This window comes from Musca vetustissima, unplaced genomic scaffold (genome assembly GCF_032173495.1).
Source record: "Musca vetustissima isolate MV318-11 ecotype Yass unplaced genomic scaffold, APGP_CSIRO_Mvet_v1 utg3273, whole genome shotgun sequence".
Classification (NCBI taxonomy): Eukaryota; Metazoa; Arthropoda; class Insecta; order Diptera; family Muscidae; genus Musca; species Musca vetustissima.
This window is the reverse complement of record NW_026887631.1, coordinates 89676-108577: the sequence shown is the minus strand read 5'-3', so window position 1 is coordinate 108577 and position 18902 is coordinate 89676. Positions and strand designations below refer to the sequence as shown.

At 31.4% G+C, this 18902-nt stretch overlaps 1 protein-coding gene and 1 non-coding gene across 2 annotated transcripts; one reads left to right on the top strand and one right to left on the bottom strand.

The window, feature by feature from the left end:
• The first annotated feature begins 7747 nt into the window (after positions 1–7747).
• On the top strand, positions 7748–17572 carry LOC133335308 (T-complex protein 1 subunit eta). Its single transcript, XM_061543596.1, has 6 exons — positions 7748–7772; positions 8227–8487; positions 8547–9366; positions 9428–9562; positions 15122–15310; positions 17296–17572. Exons 1-6 carry the CDS (start codon positions 7770–7772, stop codon positions 17517–17519), a joined length of 1632 nt encoding a protein of 543 aa, XP_061399580.1. The 5' UTR covers positions 7748–7769; the 3' UTR covers positions 17520–17572.
• LOC133335322 (U4atac minor spliceosomal RNA) lies at positions 13406–13525 on the bottom strand. Its single transcript, XR_009754517.1, has one exon. It is a non-coding gene; the product is annotated as a U4atac minor spliceosomal RNA (small nuclear RNA).
• Positions 17573–18902: the final 1330 nt, after the last annotated feature.

The window sequence follows — 18902 nt, the reverse complement described above, 5'->3', positions numbered from 1 at the left end:
CTTAAATGCTGGATGCTGAAGGACACATGTAGCCGAACATAAACATATATGTATGTATCTTGAAATTTATGTACACAATGTTCTTCACAAACTTTGTAATGGCGCTATAATTATTTTTAGAATATTTTATTTTTTTTTTAAATACGACAACAACTAACCCAATATTCATTAATCATATTGAAAATCTTTTTAATCTTCCATGTCCGTTAACAACATATATTTTGAAATTCTGCCAAAATATTTAGATTTTCACGTGTTTTATTCAGAATTCTCTCTCGAAGGCAAATAAAAATATGTCCTATTTATAAAAAAAAATTTTCCATCATAAACTATTAGAAGTTTTTTTACTACATATAAATAATTCTCCATCGCTAATAGATGTCGTTCCACTATGGTGAGGGATAAATTATCAATTCGTCCATTGTTGAATGCTTTATTGTATTGTATAAATATATATACAAAAATGTATCGGAGACCCCAAAAATTATTATCTGTAATTTCGAAGTCGCCTGTTCATCACTCTTTCAGTCGAAAACACTGTAGAGCTTGCAATATTCAGAAATTCGGTATTGATATCACTTTTCGTACAATTTACTATAAATGTGATTGATTAATGCAGGAAGTGTTGGGGTATTAATTTTAAGAACCAAAAACACCGAAGAACTGCCTGGTTGATAAGATGTCCAAAAAAAATGTAAAATAATAATATGGTAATATGATTTCAAAACTATCGCAGAACTCAATCGCGTTTTTAAGCAATTTGTTATAACAATTGCTCCATACCAGATGGAATGGACAAAGGGATCTCATATTCGGACTGCATCTAGGCTTGGTGAATATAATATGTGGTGCAATGTTCGTTTTAAATGGGACAATTCATTTGCTTAATATTGTATTAAAAAATATTGAAAATTTTGACCACTTGTGGGGGAGGTACCAGGGGGAGTGGACCAATGGGTCACATATTCCTAATTGATCTGGGCTTGGTAAAGATAATAGGATGTGCAAAGTTTGGTTGAAATCGAACATTCGCCTGAAATTGAATTTATAAATATTGAAAATGATGATCTTTTGTGGGGGAGGCACCAAACGGTGTGGACCAATGAATCCCATATTCCTACTTTACCTAGGCTTGGTAAAAATAATAGGTTGTGCAAAGTTTGGTTAAAATCGGACACTCCATTCGCTTGATATTGGCTTTATAAATATTGAAAATGTTTACCCTTTGTGGGGGAGGTACCAGAAGGAGTGGACTAATAGGTTCATTTTCCTACTTAAAATAGGCCTTGTAAAGACAAAAGGTTGAGCAAAGTTTGGTTCAAATCGGATAGTCCGTTCGCATGATATTATAAAATTGATTTTTTCCAAAATTTTGTCTATTTTGTGGGGGAAGTATGAGAAGGAGTAGACCGATATTTCCCAACATCGAACTTCAACTAAGTTTGGCAGAAATATTACGATGTGCAAAGTTTGAATGAAATCGATTTCTCCCTTCGAGAGTTATTTGGTGCGAAAATAACTCTCGAACAGACGAACCGGCCAGACAGACGGACACACGGCAAATTCTTCTGAAGTTTTAGACCAATAACTCTTAGCAGATTACTTGCTTTTTTAATTTAAAATATTTGAGTAACCAAGTACACGAATAAATGTGTACTATAATTTTTATAAATACTCAATCATTTTAATTAGATACCTACCAACACCTGTTGAATCCTTTTATAGATAATCCAGTTTAAATTGCAATTTACAATACCACTTTTACAATGACACTTTCAGCTGTCAGTTGCTTGTTGTTCTTGTTGTTGTTGACGTCGTACTCAATTACATCAATTTAATTGATAACTGTTTGTATTTTGACACTAATGATGACACTTGAATCAATTTATTATCTCACATAAGCTGCAGCTATGCACATATGTAGCTATATACATATAAAATCTATATGTATATTTATATTTTTGTCGATCCGTTAATTTTGTCAATGGAAATTGCATTAGTAATACACAAATTCGTAGCGGGAAATGACGTCACTCTCTTTTTTTAACTGTTCACATTCACTCTCTTTTTGCACTTATCGCTGTTGCTTTTTTTTTTGTAACGGGATTAATATTGTCTTTGCTCGATATTGAATAGATTAAATAAATATTTTTGCTTTATCTTTCAATTTTGTTTTTGTTGTGTTTTTCTTTTTTAATTTTCTTATTTCCGTCTATTATAGAACTTTTTTTTGTTAACTCTTTATTGTTGTTGCTGTTTGCTATAAGTTATACTATTTTTTATCAAGTTATTTTATTCATTTAATTGATATCAGATCAGAACGTGGGTGCGTATGTTTATTTTTAATTCGTATTTTAATACCGTAAGGATGTGGATATACAATATGTATGTATGGATGTTCGTTCGCAATATAATTATCTACGGATGTGTGTGTGTGTGTGTGTTTGGTTGCTATATTTAAATATATATATTTTTTATGGTTGTGTTTTTGATTACTTGATTTATTTATTTATTCGATATGTTTTTGTTCGTTAATTACTGCACTACAGAGTTGTTGCGAATACTTCTTAAAGTCTAAATTTCTTGAAGACGTCGATTAGTTTACAAAAAAGTTCTATATTAAATAATTAATTAAGAATAAGAAAATTATTCTGATTAGAATTTTGTTCTCTTTAGGGAAAGCGAGATCTTTCGTTTCGGTCGGACACCGATTGACTAACTAGTCTGGCAAAGCTTTGACTGCTACATAGTGCCGAATTATTATTCGCTTTTGTACAAACAAAACAAAAACAACGAAAAGCACAAGCAAACGGCCAGAAATAATAAATTGAAACAGGGTTACCAGATACATGTGGAATAATACAAAAAAAAAGAAATAAATAGTTTTTAAATAAAATCGAAGTAACTTGTAGTTTTGGGAATAACACAAATTACTTCACAATTATTGGAGTGTTTAATTTCGACTGGAAGGATGACAATATTATATAAATTATATAATTGGTACTGCAACAATTTTATGTATAGTAAAATGTCGCTAATCCGGACAATTGATTGCAGATTTGGTTTGGTTCACTAAATTATTTGGGTTGGTTCACTAAATTATTTGGGTTGGTTCAGTAAATTAAGATAAATTAAATAATTGAAATTGTTTATTAAAAATAATCCGGACTAGCGAGGTCCGTATTACCGAGATTTATCTGTATGTTGGTAAACTATGAAGGAATTCTCAGTTAATCTATTTACAAGGCAACAAAACTGTATTTTTTCAATTTTCTCATATATTTTGTATTGCAATTTCTCTCATATAAATTCATATATTAAACTACGAATAATTACATTTTTAATCTGGCAACTCTTTAATGTTAGTCATCTCATTCGAATAACAGACGCAAAAAGTTGCACTGTTATGGGATTTTTTAGTTAAATAAAACATAAACATTAATTTAACAACAAACATTGCAAGAGCTTTAAGCGTTTTTAATAATCAAAATAAAAACTTTACTATTGAGAACATTTCTCTCTTCGGCAAATATTTTAAAAGTTTTTTATTTATATAAATACATTCTCATATTTTGCACATTGTCTAACGAAATGTTTTAAAAAATTGAACATCGTAGCCATTTTCGAAAAAAAAGAAAAATTTCGAGAGACAATTAATTATTGCAGTATTTGTTTTCGTAATTTCTTTACACACCCACACACACTCAACACACGGAGGATTTTTTTCTCTTGATTAATGAGATTCAGATTTTGTAATGACGTTTCAATAACTTTAATACGAAACACAAAAGCCACAACAAAAATTCTTCCATTCTAATGAATGACAATATTTAAAAATAAACCGAAATGTTCGATTATTTTGTTTAAATTTATATAGAAATTTCTTTGTGTGCTTGTATGTGTAATGCATTTACCTCTGCAGCAAACGCACAATACACAAACAACAATTTTGGCACTTACTCTCTATTGTCGGTCTTGTTTTTCTTTTGGCAAATTCCACTGAACATTTGGCCAAAACTCACAAATCATTCTTTACACTTTTTTATATTTATTGTTTCCACCGAAAAAAAAACTAATTCCGCTGCATTCTGCCGGCTGTTGCCTTTTATGTGACTTTTTCTTTGCAAAAATCTCTAAAAGGTACCCTCGGCCATATCCATTTATAGGACACGCACTGCAAGTTCATCTAGATCTCCAATTCCTTATACGTAGAATTAGATTCAGATGCACAAATATTCTTGTTTTGTCTTTGGTTGATGCGATCGATAACAACAGTCAGTCTCTTCGTTTCACTGCACTTTCAATTTCTAATGCGACCGAAAATGAACTTCTTGCGGTTCTTGCACGATTTTGCCGGTTTTAAATGTCTCTTGGCGTCGTAGGTAGAGAGACTACTGGCACGCGTTCTTCTTATTCGAATTGTGTGTTTACGTCACGCATTGTAAAATGGTACTGGTAAGAACAATCAGGCCGTCAGGATGGGCGACTGCTGTTCGGCTGATGGTTTGTTTTGTTTTGGTTGTTGACGATGACGATGCTGCTGTGGTCGTGACTGCAGCATTCCTTCTATGACATCGGGCAACTGTGTCTCTCACATACTTTTTCCACTAAAAATAGAGTTTCACACAGCGAAGAAGATACGAAGAATAATTAGCATTAGACAAGGAGAAGACATCCAGTAATTTGATTTCGTTTTTTTTTCATAGCCTAAATTGTTGACAGTTATCGGGCTTGCATCGGTGATATAACAAAAAATAAGGCTATGGTCTCGTATTTGCATTTTAAATACGAAAATATTGTGAGTGCACTTTTATTGCATGCAATGAGAAAACATTTTTCGAGTGCAAAATTTTTTAATTTTTTTTTTATTTTATTAATTTTATTATTGACTTTTTACCTATAGTAAAAGAGTGCCTTTTTTCTGTTTTAGTTTTGTTCTATTGCATATTTACAAATTTTACTGGAGAAACTATTCTCAGTAAAGTTTTCGATTAATAAAAATATAGAAAATCAAAAGGGACTATTAGTGGAGAAATAAAAACCGACCACACGAACATATTATGTCTTAAAAATTTAAATGAAATGAACAAAAATATGAGAGCATTCGAATAATGCAAGAATATTATTGATGTTCCATTTATTATTTGAAATTTCCATGCAAATCGAATAATGCCGTTATATAGACACTAAACCATAATCTGGGTAAATATTGACTATTTTTTGTTAAGCGGTCTTTCACCTTTTATAATATCAAATGCTATTTTATCAAAATTTTGTGATTGCAAACGTAGTGTCCATTATTTTATAGCGCACAATCATCATTTATATAATATGAAATTCTTTAAAACACATAGAAAAATATGCTCAGCATGATCCTTTTGATTTAATTAGTATTTCAAAGGTATTTTGTATACTTAAATCAATTTTTTATAAATTTAGGATTTACATAACATAAAAAATTATAATAAAAACTAATTTTTAATATTTTACGTAGTGTGAATTATTTTTAGACCTTGGACCTTTGTTTAAATAGTGTCGTTATAAACGATTTCGACTATACTCAATTCATTTTTGAATTTCAATTTGTCCCATTTAACGTTTTTCGGACAAAACGAAAATGCACAAGGGAATGATAGCACACACCATTGAACAGAGAGCTGTGTTGACAAATGCGCACCACTCCATTCGATAGTATGTACACTATCGATTACACCACAATGACAAAAATTGACGAAAAGTCTCATTTTCCAATTTGTATGACAAAATGTCTATTCCATAACCTTCAAGAATGTACAATTTTTTACTAATTTTTTTCTTTATGATATCGAAGAAAATGTTAGAAATTAGAAGATTCTTGTTATACAGAAATCGATAAAAAAATAAATATAATTCCAAATAGAGCGTGAGGGAAGTTACTTTGAAAGCTATCGAAAAACATTTGCAAGGTGACACAAAACACAAACATTTTACATTTTTTACACAGTGGATAATTCTTAAGCGGTGTACACACTTTTGAATTACAGTCTTACCCAAATTTTACTTGTTTGATGGGATGACCTCTCATGTTTGTCATTCATAAGGCAACCAGAAAAATATTCATGATTTTTGGACAGTCAGTAATCGATAACAAAGCTGACAGTCCAAACTGATAGTGTACTCGCCTTTAAGTTTTGACAGTTCACAATAACTGATTCGATTTTGATTATTTATTATTTAAATTCTAGTTAGATTGTATATTCTAAATCAGGCATGCTCAGACATACACGCTACCGTAATTGGCCGTCGATGGTTAAACACGCATTCTCATTTTTCTCTTTTCGTCAGTCGTTTTTAATGATGAATTCTCAGTTAAGGGCTAAACAGAAAGTTCGCGTTGAGCGTTTTTTCTTATCACGTTAACGCACGCGAAATGATAAAATATATTTAACTCCGAAGCGCAGCGCACATCAACTTCAAGCGTTTGTGTTATCGTTTCCTTGTGGTTGTTGTATTTTCGATAACACCTAACGCAACGGATGGCTCTACGCGAGCATCTGCTTAGCCCTTTACGCTCACCCACACTTACTATCAATTTTGTTATGCCCACCACTGTTCTAAATATATTGCATATCACGCTCAAAAATTCCAACAATTGGAGTTTGTACTTAAGGGGACCCCCCCCCCCCATTCTCGGTGTCAAAATTTTTGTTGATATAATTCGAATCTACACTGATTAAGGAATGTCTCTACAAAATTTCAAGTGAAAATCTCAAGAAGTCTTGAAGATATATCCGATTTATTGTATCAAAGGGCTAAAGGGCTTCTCAAACTTTAAACGCGTTTTACTCTAAACATTTTTTTGTGAATGGCGGGCACGATAACACAAAAACCAATAATCCAATCGGTTCCAAATTTTGCAGCGTTTCTCTTAGAGTGTATAGCTCTCGTATGAACTAGGATAAAGCCAATCGGTGAAGATCTTCCTTATTTTTTAACATGGTTTTTGGTAAAAAATCGGCGATTTTCCAAAAAAAATTTTTCAAAGGTCCACCATTTTGTTAATTTTAGAGCGAAGTCAATAATCCTAGTTCATACGAGAGCCAGACATGTCCTCTTTCTAACACAGTTGGAATTTTCGGATTCCGATGTTCCAGTGAGGAGTTATCATGCCCGCCATCGAAAATGTGGACTTTTCTTTGCACCCAAAAAACAACAACAAAACAACAACAACAAATTTTTGTAAATTATTTTTCTTCCTTTTTAAATCTTCAAATATATATGTGCCATGTTACAAACCTTAACAAGCATTGGTATTCATTTACCAGCCCATTTAAAATCTTAAAAATAAAAAATCGAGAATGGGGGGGGGTTCCCTTAAAACACATTTTTGTTAAAAATATAGACATTTTTTCTGTAAAGGCAATGCATCCAATTGGAAACGCGTACCAGACGTTCAACGCCAACTAAAGGGCTAAGTTATATGCGTTTGTGTTATCGTTTCCTTGTGGTTGTTGTATTTTCGATAACATGTAACGCGACGGATGGCTCAACGCGAGCATTCTGCTTAGCCGTTAATATCGCCCATCGTTGTGAATGTGTCGGAAATTGATTTATAGATCCCTTGTTTTGTTATTGCCGTGAGAGTGCAAGAGAGTCTAGTTTTGGGGAATGAAGTCACGCATTTCACACTTTGTTAACATTTTCGCCGAGTGAGAAGTGCCGTACCTCTGTTGCAAATTATCAATTTTATTAATTAACTAAAGAAGTAATTAATAAACAACTCATTCAGAATGGTAAGAAACGAGTGAATTTATCAAATAAATCAAACGTAAATTCCAAATGAAATGTTTTGTGTACTATATTGGGGAACATCTGCATGCGACACCAACACCCATTTCGGATTCATCAGCTGTTTAAAAATGCTTTGTAAAATATGTTTTATTTCAATAAGAATCAAATTTTGATGCATAAATTACAAGATTATAGGTGAAATTCATAGAATATCGCAAAAATCCCTTTAATTGGTGTGGCTTTTCATTAAAAATGTTGCTAAAAGAATTGGTGGTCATCACAACCTAACCTCAAAAAGAATTTTCTCGTTGTGCCGCTTCCTCGCTCTCATTGAATGTGTCAGCTGCCTCATGTCATGTTTTGTTTACTGCAATCGCAGTGACTCACCCGGCACCCGTTTCTGTAGTGTTTGGAACGAAAGTATAAATTCTTAATGTTTTTCTTCTTATTTTACAGCAACCACAAATTGTTTTGTTGAAGGAAGGTACCGATACCTCACAGGGCAAACCACAGTTGGTGTCCAACATCAACGCCTGCCAATCCATTGTGGATGCTGTGCGTACCACTTTGGGCCCCCGTGGTATGGACAAACTTATTGTCGATGGCCATGGCAAAGCCACTATTTCCAATGATGGTGCAACCATTATGAAATTATTGGACATCGTACATCCTGCCGCCAAGACTTTGGTTGATATTGCCAAATCTCAGGATGCTGAGGTAGGTGTGATGCTATTTTTCATGTGATCGTGTCTGTAATATACTTTCATTTGTCGTAGGTTGGTGATGGTACAACATCTGTGGTATTGTTAGCCGGTGAAATCCTCAAACAGGTTAAACCATTCATTGAAGAAGGTGTCCATCCCCGTATTATCATCAAAGCAATCCGCAAGGCATTGCAATTGTGCATGGACAAAATCAATGAAATGGCTGTCCGCATTGAGAAACAATCCAAGGACCAACAAAGGAGTTTGTTGCTTAAGTGTGCCGCCACTGCCATGTCTTCCAAGTTGATTCACCAGCAGAAAGAATTCTTCTCGAAGATGGTTGTTGATGCCGTCCTCACTTTGGATGAACTGTTGCCTTTGAATATGATTGGCATCAAGAAAATCACTGGTGGCTCTTTGGAAGAATCCCAATTGGTTTCTGGCGTAGCTTTTAAAAAAACCTTTTCGTATGCCGGTTTTGAAATGGCTCCCAAAACCTACAAAGACTGCAAAATCGCTCTACTCAACATTGAATTGGAATTGAAGGCTGAACGTGACAATGCTGAAATTCGCGTTGACAACGTTAAGGAATACCAAAAGGTCGTTGATGCTGAATGGCAAATTCTCTACAACAAATTGGCTAAAATTCATGAATCTGGAGCCAATGTTGTTCTCTCCAAATTGCCCATTGGTGATGTAGCCACCCAGTATTTCGCCGATCGTAATATGTTCTGCGCTGGCCGTGTACCAGAAGAAGATCTCAAACGTACGATGAAATCATGTGGCGGTGCTGTTATGACCACTGCCAATGATATTAACCCCAGTGTATTGGGTCATTGTGATTACTTCGAAGAAGTGCAAATTGGTGGAGAACGTTTCAATGTATTCCAAGGTAATTAATTCGTAATTTCTACTTGTTTTGTTAAAATTATAAATTTTGATAATTTATTAAGGCTGCCCCAATGCCAAGACATGTACCATTATCCTTCGTGGCGGTGCTGAACAATTTTTGGAAGAAACTGAACGTTCCTTGCACGATGCTATTATGATTGTTCGTCGTACAATTAAACACGATTCTGTTGTTGCTGGTAAGTAGTTAATGTTACTCTTTTAAGTTGTTACAAAATCTAGTCAAAAACTAAAAACATAATGCAATTAGTATTCTTATATTAGGTTTGTTTGCAAACTTAACATTAATTTAACAAAAAGTTTATCCGCGTATTTTGTAACAATTTGAACAAAATTTAGTATTTTTACACAAAACTCCAGTAAAGGAGTACTAAATGGAAGAGATATTTCGAATTTTGAATTACTATTTGAATATCATTGGAAACAAGTGCTCAGTAAAATATTGTATAAGCAAATAATGAATATTATTGTCGAAACATGTATTTTTAAACATTTGTACAAAATGTTGTAATTATTACTATTTGTTATTTTATATTTCGAAGAAGAAGAAACTATCCTTTCCGCACAAAAAACTTACTGATTAATTATTACTGGAAAGGTGTACAAATTGAACACAAAAATTCAATAAGCCCCAATTTAGATTAGACATGTTTACTTATGGGAAGTCTTTCTTTATAGAAGAGAGGGAATAGAAATGGAAAACAAATGATCGTACTGGTCATTTTCTGGCCATTCGTGTTGTGTATTTTGTATTGTAGTGTCAATAATTTGAAATACCGATACCAATATTCTTCCCCCAAAATGTAAAAAAAAAAAAAAATTATTAACCCGAATTGCCTTGTATAGTCGCATGAAGTCTAGGTTTATAATGCAACTTTTTTAAGCAACTCTGCTGCTGCTCTCTACGATTATCTTTTGAATTTCTTCCCCTTGTCACTTTTTATACCTCTCACTTCTAAGAACTCAGTCAAAAGTAAACTTGCCAACATAAGAGTAGGAGTAGTTTTTATTATGGTATTTACGATTGTATGAATTTATGTTTTATTTATTTGAATTTTTATTGTTATTATTTTGGGGTAGTTTATCCTTTATTAGGTTAAGCACATCATATGCATTTTGTAATTTATCTTTAATGGGCCTGAAGGCTTTGGATTACAAGTTAAATAAAATTGAAATTGAATTGAAGATTATAGATAGAGTCCCTAAAGACAATATATCGGTATTTATATGTTTTCATCTTTTTCACTTTTACCGACCATTGCTGAAAAACCTTTGTATCAACAAACTAATAAATTTCAAATAAGTTGTCACACTCGTCTTAAATAGGTACCATTGAAACTTGAAACTTGGCAACTCTCATAACTTTGCTTCAAAATGTTGAAATTGTGGATACTAAGTACAGATATAGACATATCATCAATTGTAATTATAGACAAAAATAATCTGTAAAGTTTAACAAAATTAATATTGAAAAAAAAAACATGTAGGTGCCCATGTCATTAGAAATATATGTTTATATTAATAGGCCCATTTTTATTTTTAATTTATCTGTTTTGCAATTGCCGCCAAATTATAGTTTCAATGACCAATTTATATGTAATTACAAAGAATACACATTACATCATAGCTACTCTAAAAAATGTATATATTTTATTAGCATATCGTGTAACTTAATACAGGATTTAGATTTAAAAGATTTTAGGTATTATGATGGAGGGTTTAATTTAAAGCTTTTAAATGAATAAATAATAATGAAAAATACAATACTTAAATTAACTTAAAAGTAAGTATGATGTTACTCAAATTTAAAATGATAATCAATTTTTCCAAATATTATAAATATCTAAGGTATATAAAAATATCAGAACAATATTTCATAGTAATGTTGAAGAAGTTCTTCGCGTTACTTTAATTACAAACGTCTAACTTAATCTGGCTAAAAGGTTGAAGTTGATATTTTGCATTATGATATGTAAATAATTTCTTAGCTAAGCAAAGTAGTTGTTGTTGTTGTAGCAGCCCTATTGCTTTTACACAACGGGCTGAGGTGACAGACGTTGGCCGAGTAAGACTCGGGTCGTTTCGGATCGTAGACCCCTCTGTCGTGGAAACAAGCAAAGTAGTATATTATATAGTCGACGCATTCTGACTTTTGTCCTTTCCTTAAGCGATGTACAGCGGATTTGAATAACGTTCATCAGGAATTCAGGAATATATTAATATTTGTTGAATATTTAATAATCGTGAGTACTCGCTTTCGATGAAATTTTGACAATTTGATCTCGGAATCTGGTTATTGTCAGATTTAGCTTATTCTTTTTTTCTTTCTGGAAACTAATTATTGTCAGATTTTTTTTTATTCTTTTTTTCCTTTAATAATGTAAATAAATTTGATTAAATTTTAATCTTCATTTTATAATTATAAACATAGTACGTTCATTCCACTCAAATTATTTCTTTCTTGTCATCAGAAGAGGAATATTGTACGTAAATGAACTTTGTTATCATTTCAAACACCGTGACCATAACAATAGTTTTGTAAAGTAAACAAAGCACTTGCATTCCGTACAGTTCGTTATTGTAAATGTGCATTTTGTTGTGCTAGTACCGCTGATAGAAATAGGGTAGCAACAATTTATTGATAAGCAATTTTTATTTTGTCGACGTCATGGAAAAATTGCAAGTTAATATATATATATATAAATGTATGTATATGTAGTAATCTTTGTAATTTTAAATTATACAGCTATACAATTGAATGGACATTTTTTGTGTGCTTATATTATTTTTCTATGAATGGAACTTTCTTTCCTTAGCGAAATGGTTTCAAAATATCAAATTTCACTGGACAACGATTTTTTGTCTACTCAATGTTTTTCGATATTTTTAAATTCAATATTTTGTATGTTTGTAATTCATAAATACTGCAAAATTTTTTTGTCTACTCAATGTTTTTCGATATTTTTAAATTCAATATTTTGTATGTTTGTAATTCATAAATACTGCAAAATATGAAGTATGTATATATTTTTTTCGGTGTTATAATTGTACCGAATAATGCCATGTTCTGACGGGCATCCGAACAACGTAGTTCGCTCTCAGAATTACGTACATGAATTAACCCGTTCATACAACACTATTCATAATTCATATCATCAGAGTTTTTTATTTCAAACTTTTTGTTTCTTGTTTTACACCAAAAATTTAACATATTTTAGTGAATTACATAGGGATCTAAATAGAAAAAATAATTCTCTTTCTCCTGACTATAGTATGAACCCATATCTATTTACTTTTCATTCATGTTTTCCATTTTTTCTGAAAATGTTGTTGTTTTTAATACATTTTTATATTTTCTCAATTCAAATGTCACATACTGTCACAAATAAAAATTTTGAGATTTTTTTGTTTGAGTTGCCCCACATTTGTTTCTTGTTTTGTACGCTAATTAGAACCAAGGGAAAAGAAATGCATATTGCATTATGTAGAAAACAAAATTTACATCCTGCTGCATATATAAAAACTATAAAATTTTTTACTTTTCATTCATGATTTTCAATTTTACTGAAAAAGTTTGAAAATTTCATAAATATTTTCAAACTGTCAAAATTAATTTATTTTCGATAAATACTCTCAATTGTTAGGGATGGGACAAATTTATTGGTTATTCAGAGAGTGATTCGAATTGAACAACGTACAAAAGTCGGTGTTCGCTCAGACAATTTTGTATGGGGAACTAAGTAATTCCTTCATAATTAAGGGTCGAACAACGAATGAGAGAGCGAACAACGCTCGTCTGTACATGGCATAACATTAGTCCAGTGAGTTTTAATTGTTAATTCATAAATATGGCGAAATTTATAGTTTTTTTTTTTTATTGTCAATTCAATTGTATACATGTCAAATATATTCTCATAACGTAGGTTAAGCCGGTAAAAGGTCAATATTGTTAAAAATCCAATTGTGTTCGTATAAATGCTTTTCAAATTAATAGTTAGGCGTCCTCTATAAAGTAAGAGGACATTTCCAAAAATTCCGTATGTATATTTCAAATACATAGGGGGGTTAAAATATTGTGGTGTCAGCATCAATACTCTCACTATACGGTCATTGAGTATTATGCTCCCCACGACAAGGAAGGTCGATTCAGCACCAAACCAATTCTTTTACCTTGGCGTTAACACAAAGTGAATGAGAATAACATCAGTGTCGTTCGAATGCCTGCACACTCAAATATACAAAATATAAGAGAGAGAATGTGTTTGACGTTGCTATTCACATGATGACGTTACGACCATACAAATGTGTTCACATATTTAGCACAAGACAACATCTTGCAATTACTAACAACACACACACACATATACATGAAGTGTGAGTTTAGTAATGCCGTATTGTTAAAGGATGTGTTTTAATTTTTTGTTTTTGGGTAATTTTTTTTAATATTTTTCATTTGAATATATTTTTTTTTCTTTCTTTGTTTACAATTAGGAATCGCTGGATATACTATGTATTTCTAAGGTATATTATCCAGCGAGACTAGGTTAAAAAATGATCTACTTAAGCATGATTTGTTTGTTTTTTTTTATATAAATCCCTCCATTATTTTTTAATTGTATTTATACAACCCTAATGAATTAAGTAAATATGAAATAAGTGTATAATGGATAAAATAAATATTCTGTACCATTTAAATAAATACTTGTTATCTATTGTCACCAACGCCAGATTTCATTTCTAAACACGTGAAATGCTATATACATGTGATAGATACGACTTTATATAGTGTTTTAGAGATAATTATACACATAGCAACAATCCTTCCGCATACGAACGATTCTTTGTTTATTTATTGCTAATTATACACAGTTACTCAATTAGATTTAATTTCATTCCCACTTAAGGAAAGGGCAATGTTAATATTCACAACGTGGGCAAGGTATATAAATTTATTTTCTAATGTATAGGAACATTTTCTTATGAAAGAATATTAGTTGGTGACATGATGTCTCAGATTCTATTAATAGTTTTCAATTTAATTATTAGTCATAGCTCGACTATAAATAATGTAATAGGTACTCTAGTATAAGTATGAATCGAATTAATCAAAATATTTTTGATTTAATATATATTTTTTTAATTTGACTGCAACCAAAACTAAATTATCTTAATTTATTGTGTTTACCCAACATTTTTTCTATATTGTTTTCCATTCCATCATGGTTCTTCTATTCGCTATTTCTCTATTCTAGTTACATTGAGCTGAGTACCCATGAGAAGTTTATTGACCTAGCCAATGTTGCTGCAGTAGTTGCAATACGACGGCTTCAAGCTGTTAGATAGTGCAATGCACGGTTTGTATATACACATATTAGATATAGTAGATATGTGTACATACACACAAATATACGAGGCTTTAATTCTAAGCATTTTACATTAGATTCATTGTATTTCATTGCATTGTCTTTAGGTCGAGAGCGTTTATTGCATTTAAACAAGGTCTATTCTCGATAGTTGTTTTGTATTTTTCTTTTGCTATTCTTTTCTATTGTTTTTTCTTTAAATAATTGCATTGTGTTTTTGCAGAATATATTTTCGACATTGTTTCTGTGACGTCAACGTCATTTCTTGTTTCAATGAAAAAGTCTTGGTATTTTGGATAACAATGCGTTTTATCTTAATACCTATTTGTTTTATTAATTTTTTAAATGTTTTCTTAATTTGTGTTTGTGTTATAGGTGGTGGTGCCATTGAAATGGAATTGTCGAAAATCTTGAGAGATTATTCACGTACTATTGCCGGCAAGGAACAATTGCTAATTGCTGCCATTGCACGAGGTTTGGAAGTAATTCCACGTCAATTGTGTGACAATGCCGGTTTCGATGCCACAAACATTTTGAACAAATTGAGACAGAAGCATGCTCAAGGTAAGTTATAGTCTGGCATATATATTTTGTTTATTTTTATTTTATTTTTGCTCAAAACATCTCATTGTGATTGATACGCACACAGGGTGTTATGCATTTGTGCATTGCTTTGTTGCAATCTAATGGAAAGAAAATCAAATATAATTATAAGGATTTTGTTCGATTCATTTTCTAAATGGAATTTTACATGTCTGTCCGTGTTATGGAGATTAAAACCAATGTGAAGGCGATAGTTGGCCTCAGAAGCACACCACAAAACAATTATATCAGAACGGTTTACGTGTAATCTATGCACGATTTTATACGGATTTATTCATATTATTAATGAATCAACGAAGATACGAATATCCAATCATGACGCATACATGTATTCTTTTTTACCACGTTAATACCACGTAAAGGAAATTTTAAATCCAGGATGGCAGTCATCCGACACTTGGAATTCAATGTAAAGAGAAACATACCGATTATTGAATGATATTTTGGAACACATTCCTCGGTTTAATTCCATAATGTATCAATAATATTCCTAATAATACATTATAGAGGGAACCCCCTCCTCCCATTTTCGGTTTCAAAAAATTGAATTTTGGTTATCTATTTATGTCCAACCTACACTAAATCAAGAAAGTCCCTTTAAAATTGCCAGTCGGTAAAAATGATTAAATATTTGAAGTAGATTAAATAGTTGTCCTCTTCAGTGAACTATAAAATTTCTCAACATACAGATATGCTACAAATAAATGTTTTTAGCAGCGGATAATAGATAATATAAAATATAAATCCAAAAAGGGCCCCTTTTCGATATATTTGAAATCAAATTCGGATAAAAATTGAATTGTATCTTAAATTTTTGGATTACATGTTAAGAATTATTTTTAATTGCAAAGTTTTTTCAGCAATATTGAAAACTATAATTAAACTAAATTTTAAATTAAAAATACAACGCAATTAATTTGCAGCATTAGATTATTAAATAAACACTTCTTATCTCCCAAATGATTGACAATTATTGTATTTTTCTTATTTTGCAATAGAGTAGAGTTGGTACTTTAAATGTGACAATCGGTCATTCACTTATTAGTTTATTGAACGATTTTGAGTGCATTTCAACATTGGCAGCAAGTACAACAACGAAACAAGAATATTGCTATGCTGTGTCGCGTTGCTGATTATTTAAAAGTTTCCCCTGAGGAGGCGCCATTATAAAGAAGCAAACAAACATACAAACAAAAAGCTAAATTGTGGTTTTCTGCCATCGCTGTTTTGTTCGCTGATTCGATGTTAAGTTTTATTTTTGTCGAAACAAGTTTGTTTCGCTGTTAAGTCACGTACTCATTTCATTTGCCGTCGTCTGTCTACTCTGGCCACTGGTACAAAACAATTTTTATAGACATTTTGTTTTGTTGTTTTTTATTTTGTTTTAATTCTTAAAGTGTATAAAATTTACTTCTATTTGCATTGTACGATTTAAAAGACAAAGCAAATGTATGAAATAGTATTTCAACTTATCTCTCGTTTTTTATTTTGTTATTTAAATTTTGTTGTTGGTAAACAGTAGAATGAAAAATGCACGTCATTGGATTTTATTTTTTATTGAAGGAAAGCTATTTGTTTATAATCAAATGGGTTTGATATGAATTCTATTTTGTCATTGTTGACAGTCTTTGTAAGCAATTATGAATGTTAAGAACATTTCAACAATGAAAACACTTAAGTAAAATGGTAGGTTTTGTTTGACTTGTATCGTATGACTAAATGGAAATCTTCAAAATTTTTTACACATGTTTTCAATTGGGGTGTAAATCCCATTTTCACAGATATGAAATTTTCTAAAATATTTCTAGTACATTTTTTCGCATTTATATCAGTAATAGCATAGCATAAAATTGTGATAAGTGTATGAAACTTAATATCCTTTCACATTGAATTATTTTATTTATTTTTTAATTATTATATTTATGATATTTTTCTTCCATTTCCAGGTGGCCAATGGTATGGTGTTGACATCACCAAAGAAGACATTGCCGATAACTTCCAAGAATGTGTATGGGAACCTTCAATCATTAAAATCAATGCATTGACCGCTGCTGCTGAAGCTGCCATTATGATTCTGTCGGTCGATGAAACAATTAAGAGCCCCAGATCTGGCGGTGATGCACCAATGGCTGGTGCACCCATGGGTCGCGGCATGGGTAGACCCATGTAAATCGTATTCATAATGTTTATGCTTTATTAAATAACCTCGTTTGTATTTCATTTTCCTTTAATTATTAAACGTTTTCTCTTCTCTACAAGCACATCTACTCAATATGATCAAAACATAAAAAAAAATTAAAAAAAAAACACACACAAAAACACAAAATTTATTCATCAAACGCATTTACAATTTGTTTAACCATGCTTAACTGTACTATCATCATTAATAAACAAATGAACAAGTTTCGTAATTTGTTTAAAAAAATACACAGAGAATGTGGTTTTATTTTGTGACCTGGAACAACTAACAATCTGGTAGGAGTTTCAATCTGCAAACGAACTGAAGAAGAAAAAAGGACAATTGATTATCACCAAAAATTTTGGAAGGTAAGTATAGACTACATTTGGTTAGATTTCAAAATATGTATCAGACTAATAGTTTCAAACATATAGTCAACAGCCAAAGGGTTGAAACTAAGCTTTAGTTTGCTTTTGTAATAATAATTTAAAATATAACAGGTTATATTACTTAAATTTAATTAAATTTCATATATTTGTTTACTTCAAAATTTGCGGAGTCTGACTCTGGGACCGATTTTTTCTAAGATTTTAGAAATTATCATTTATTAAGAAATTTTGGTCGCATTACGATATATCCTAAATGGCTACAGACAGTATAAAATTAGTATAGGATACTATTTCTGTATTGTAAAGAGTTGTTGACGTTTATGTAAAAATTGTTGGACATAATTTTCCAGATTCTAATTATAATTCAATTCGCTTTTTGTTTTGTTTATTTTTTTAACGAATGAAGACAACATATTTAATGAAATACCCCTAACAACAACTTCAGCAAACAAACTAGTCTTATCAATACAAACGTTGGTCTTCGTCGTCAGACGGTGGTGGTGGCCGGTTTACTTAACCTCATCCGGTTCGTGACAATAACAGTAGTATTACGATTGTCTGTCTGTCCATCTGTCTGTTTAATTGCTTTGTTTTTCCAGATATTCAATGTCGAATATCGGAATGAAAAATATTTACTTGAAACAATTGTCGATTGTATTTTAAAATTCTTAAGATTCGTTTGAGTACCTGCTAAGAGGCACGATCGCCCAAGTGCTCAGATTTCAGGTAAATTCTTCGAAATTATCCCTTATATTTTTTGAACTTGTAAAGCAACACATGTTTTTGATTGGAAAGATAAAAAGGAATCCTCCCTCCTTTGCAGGATTAAACCTATATCGACAATAAGAATTGGGAATTTTCCATTACTCCTTTTTCAGCTTTGTGTTTTTCTGCTGTCTGTAATATCCAGACCAAAAAGCAAAGCAAAAAAGATTAACACAATTTTCATAGGTAGTGTTCTAAGGCTAAGGATGATTTGAATGAA

Bases quoted from the DNA above. Each gene is read 5' to 3' on its own strand.
- LOC133335308 (XM_061543596.1), top strand. The intron at 8,488-8,546 runs GTAGGTGTGATG...CATTTGTCGTAG, and splicing joins CCAAATCTCAGGATGCTGAG to GTTGGTGATGGTACAACATC. The intron at 15,311-17,295 runs GTAAGTTATAGT...TTCCATTTCCAG, and splicing joins GAGACAGAAGCATGCTCAAG to GTGGCCAATGGTATGGTGTT.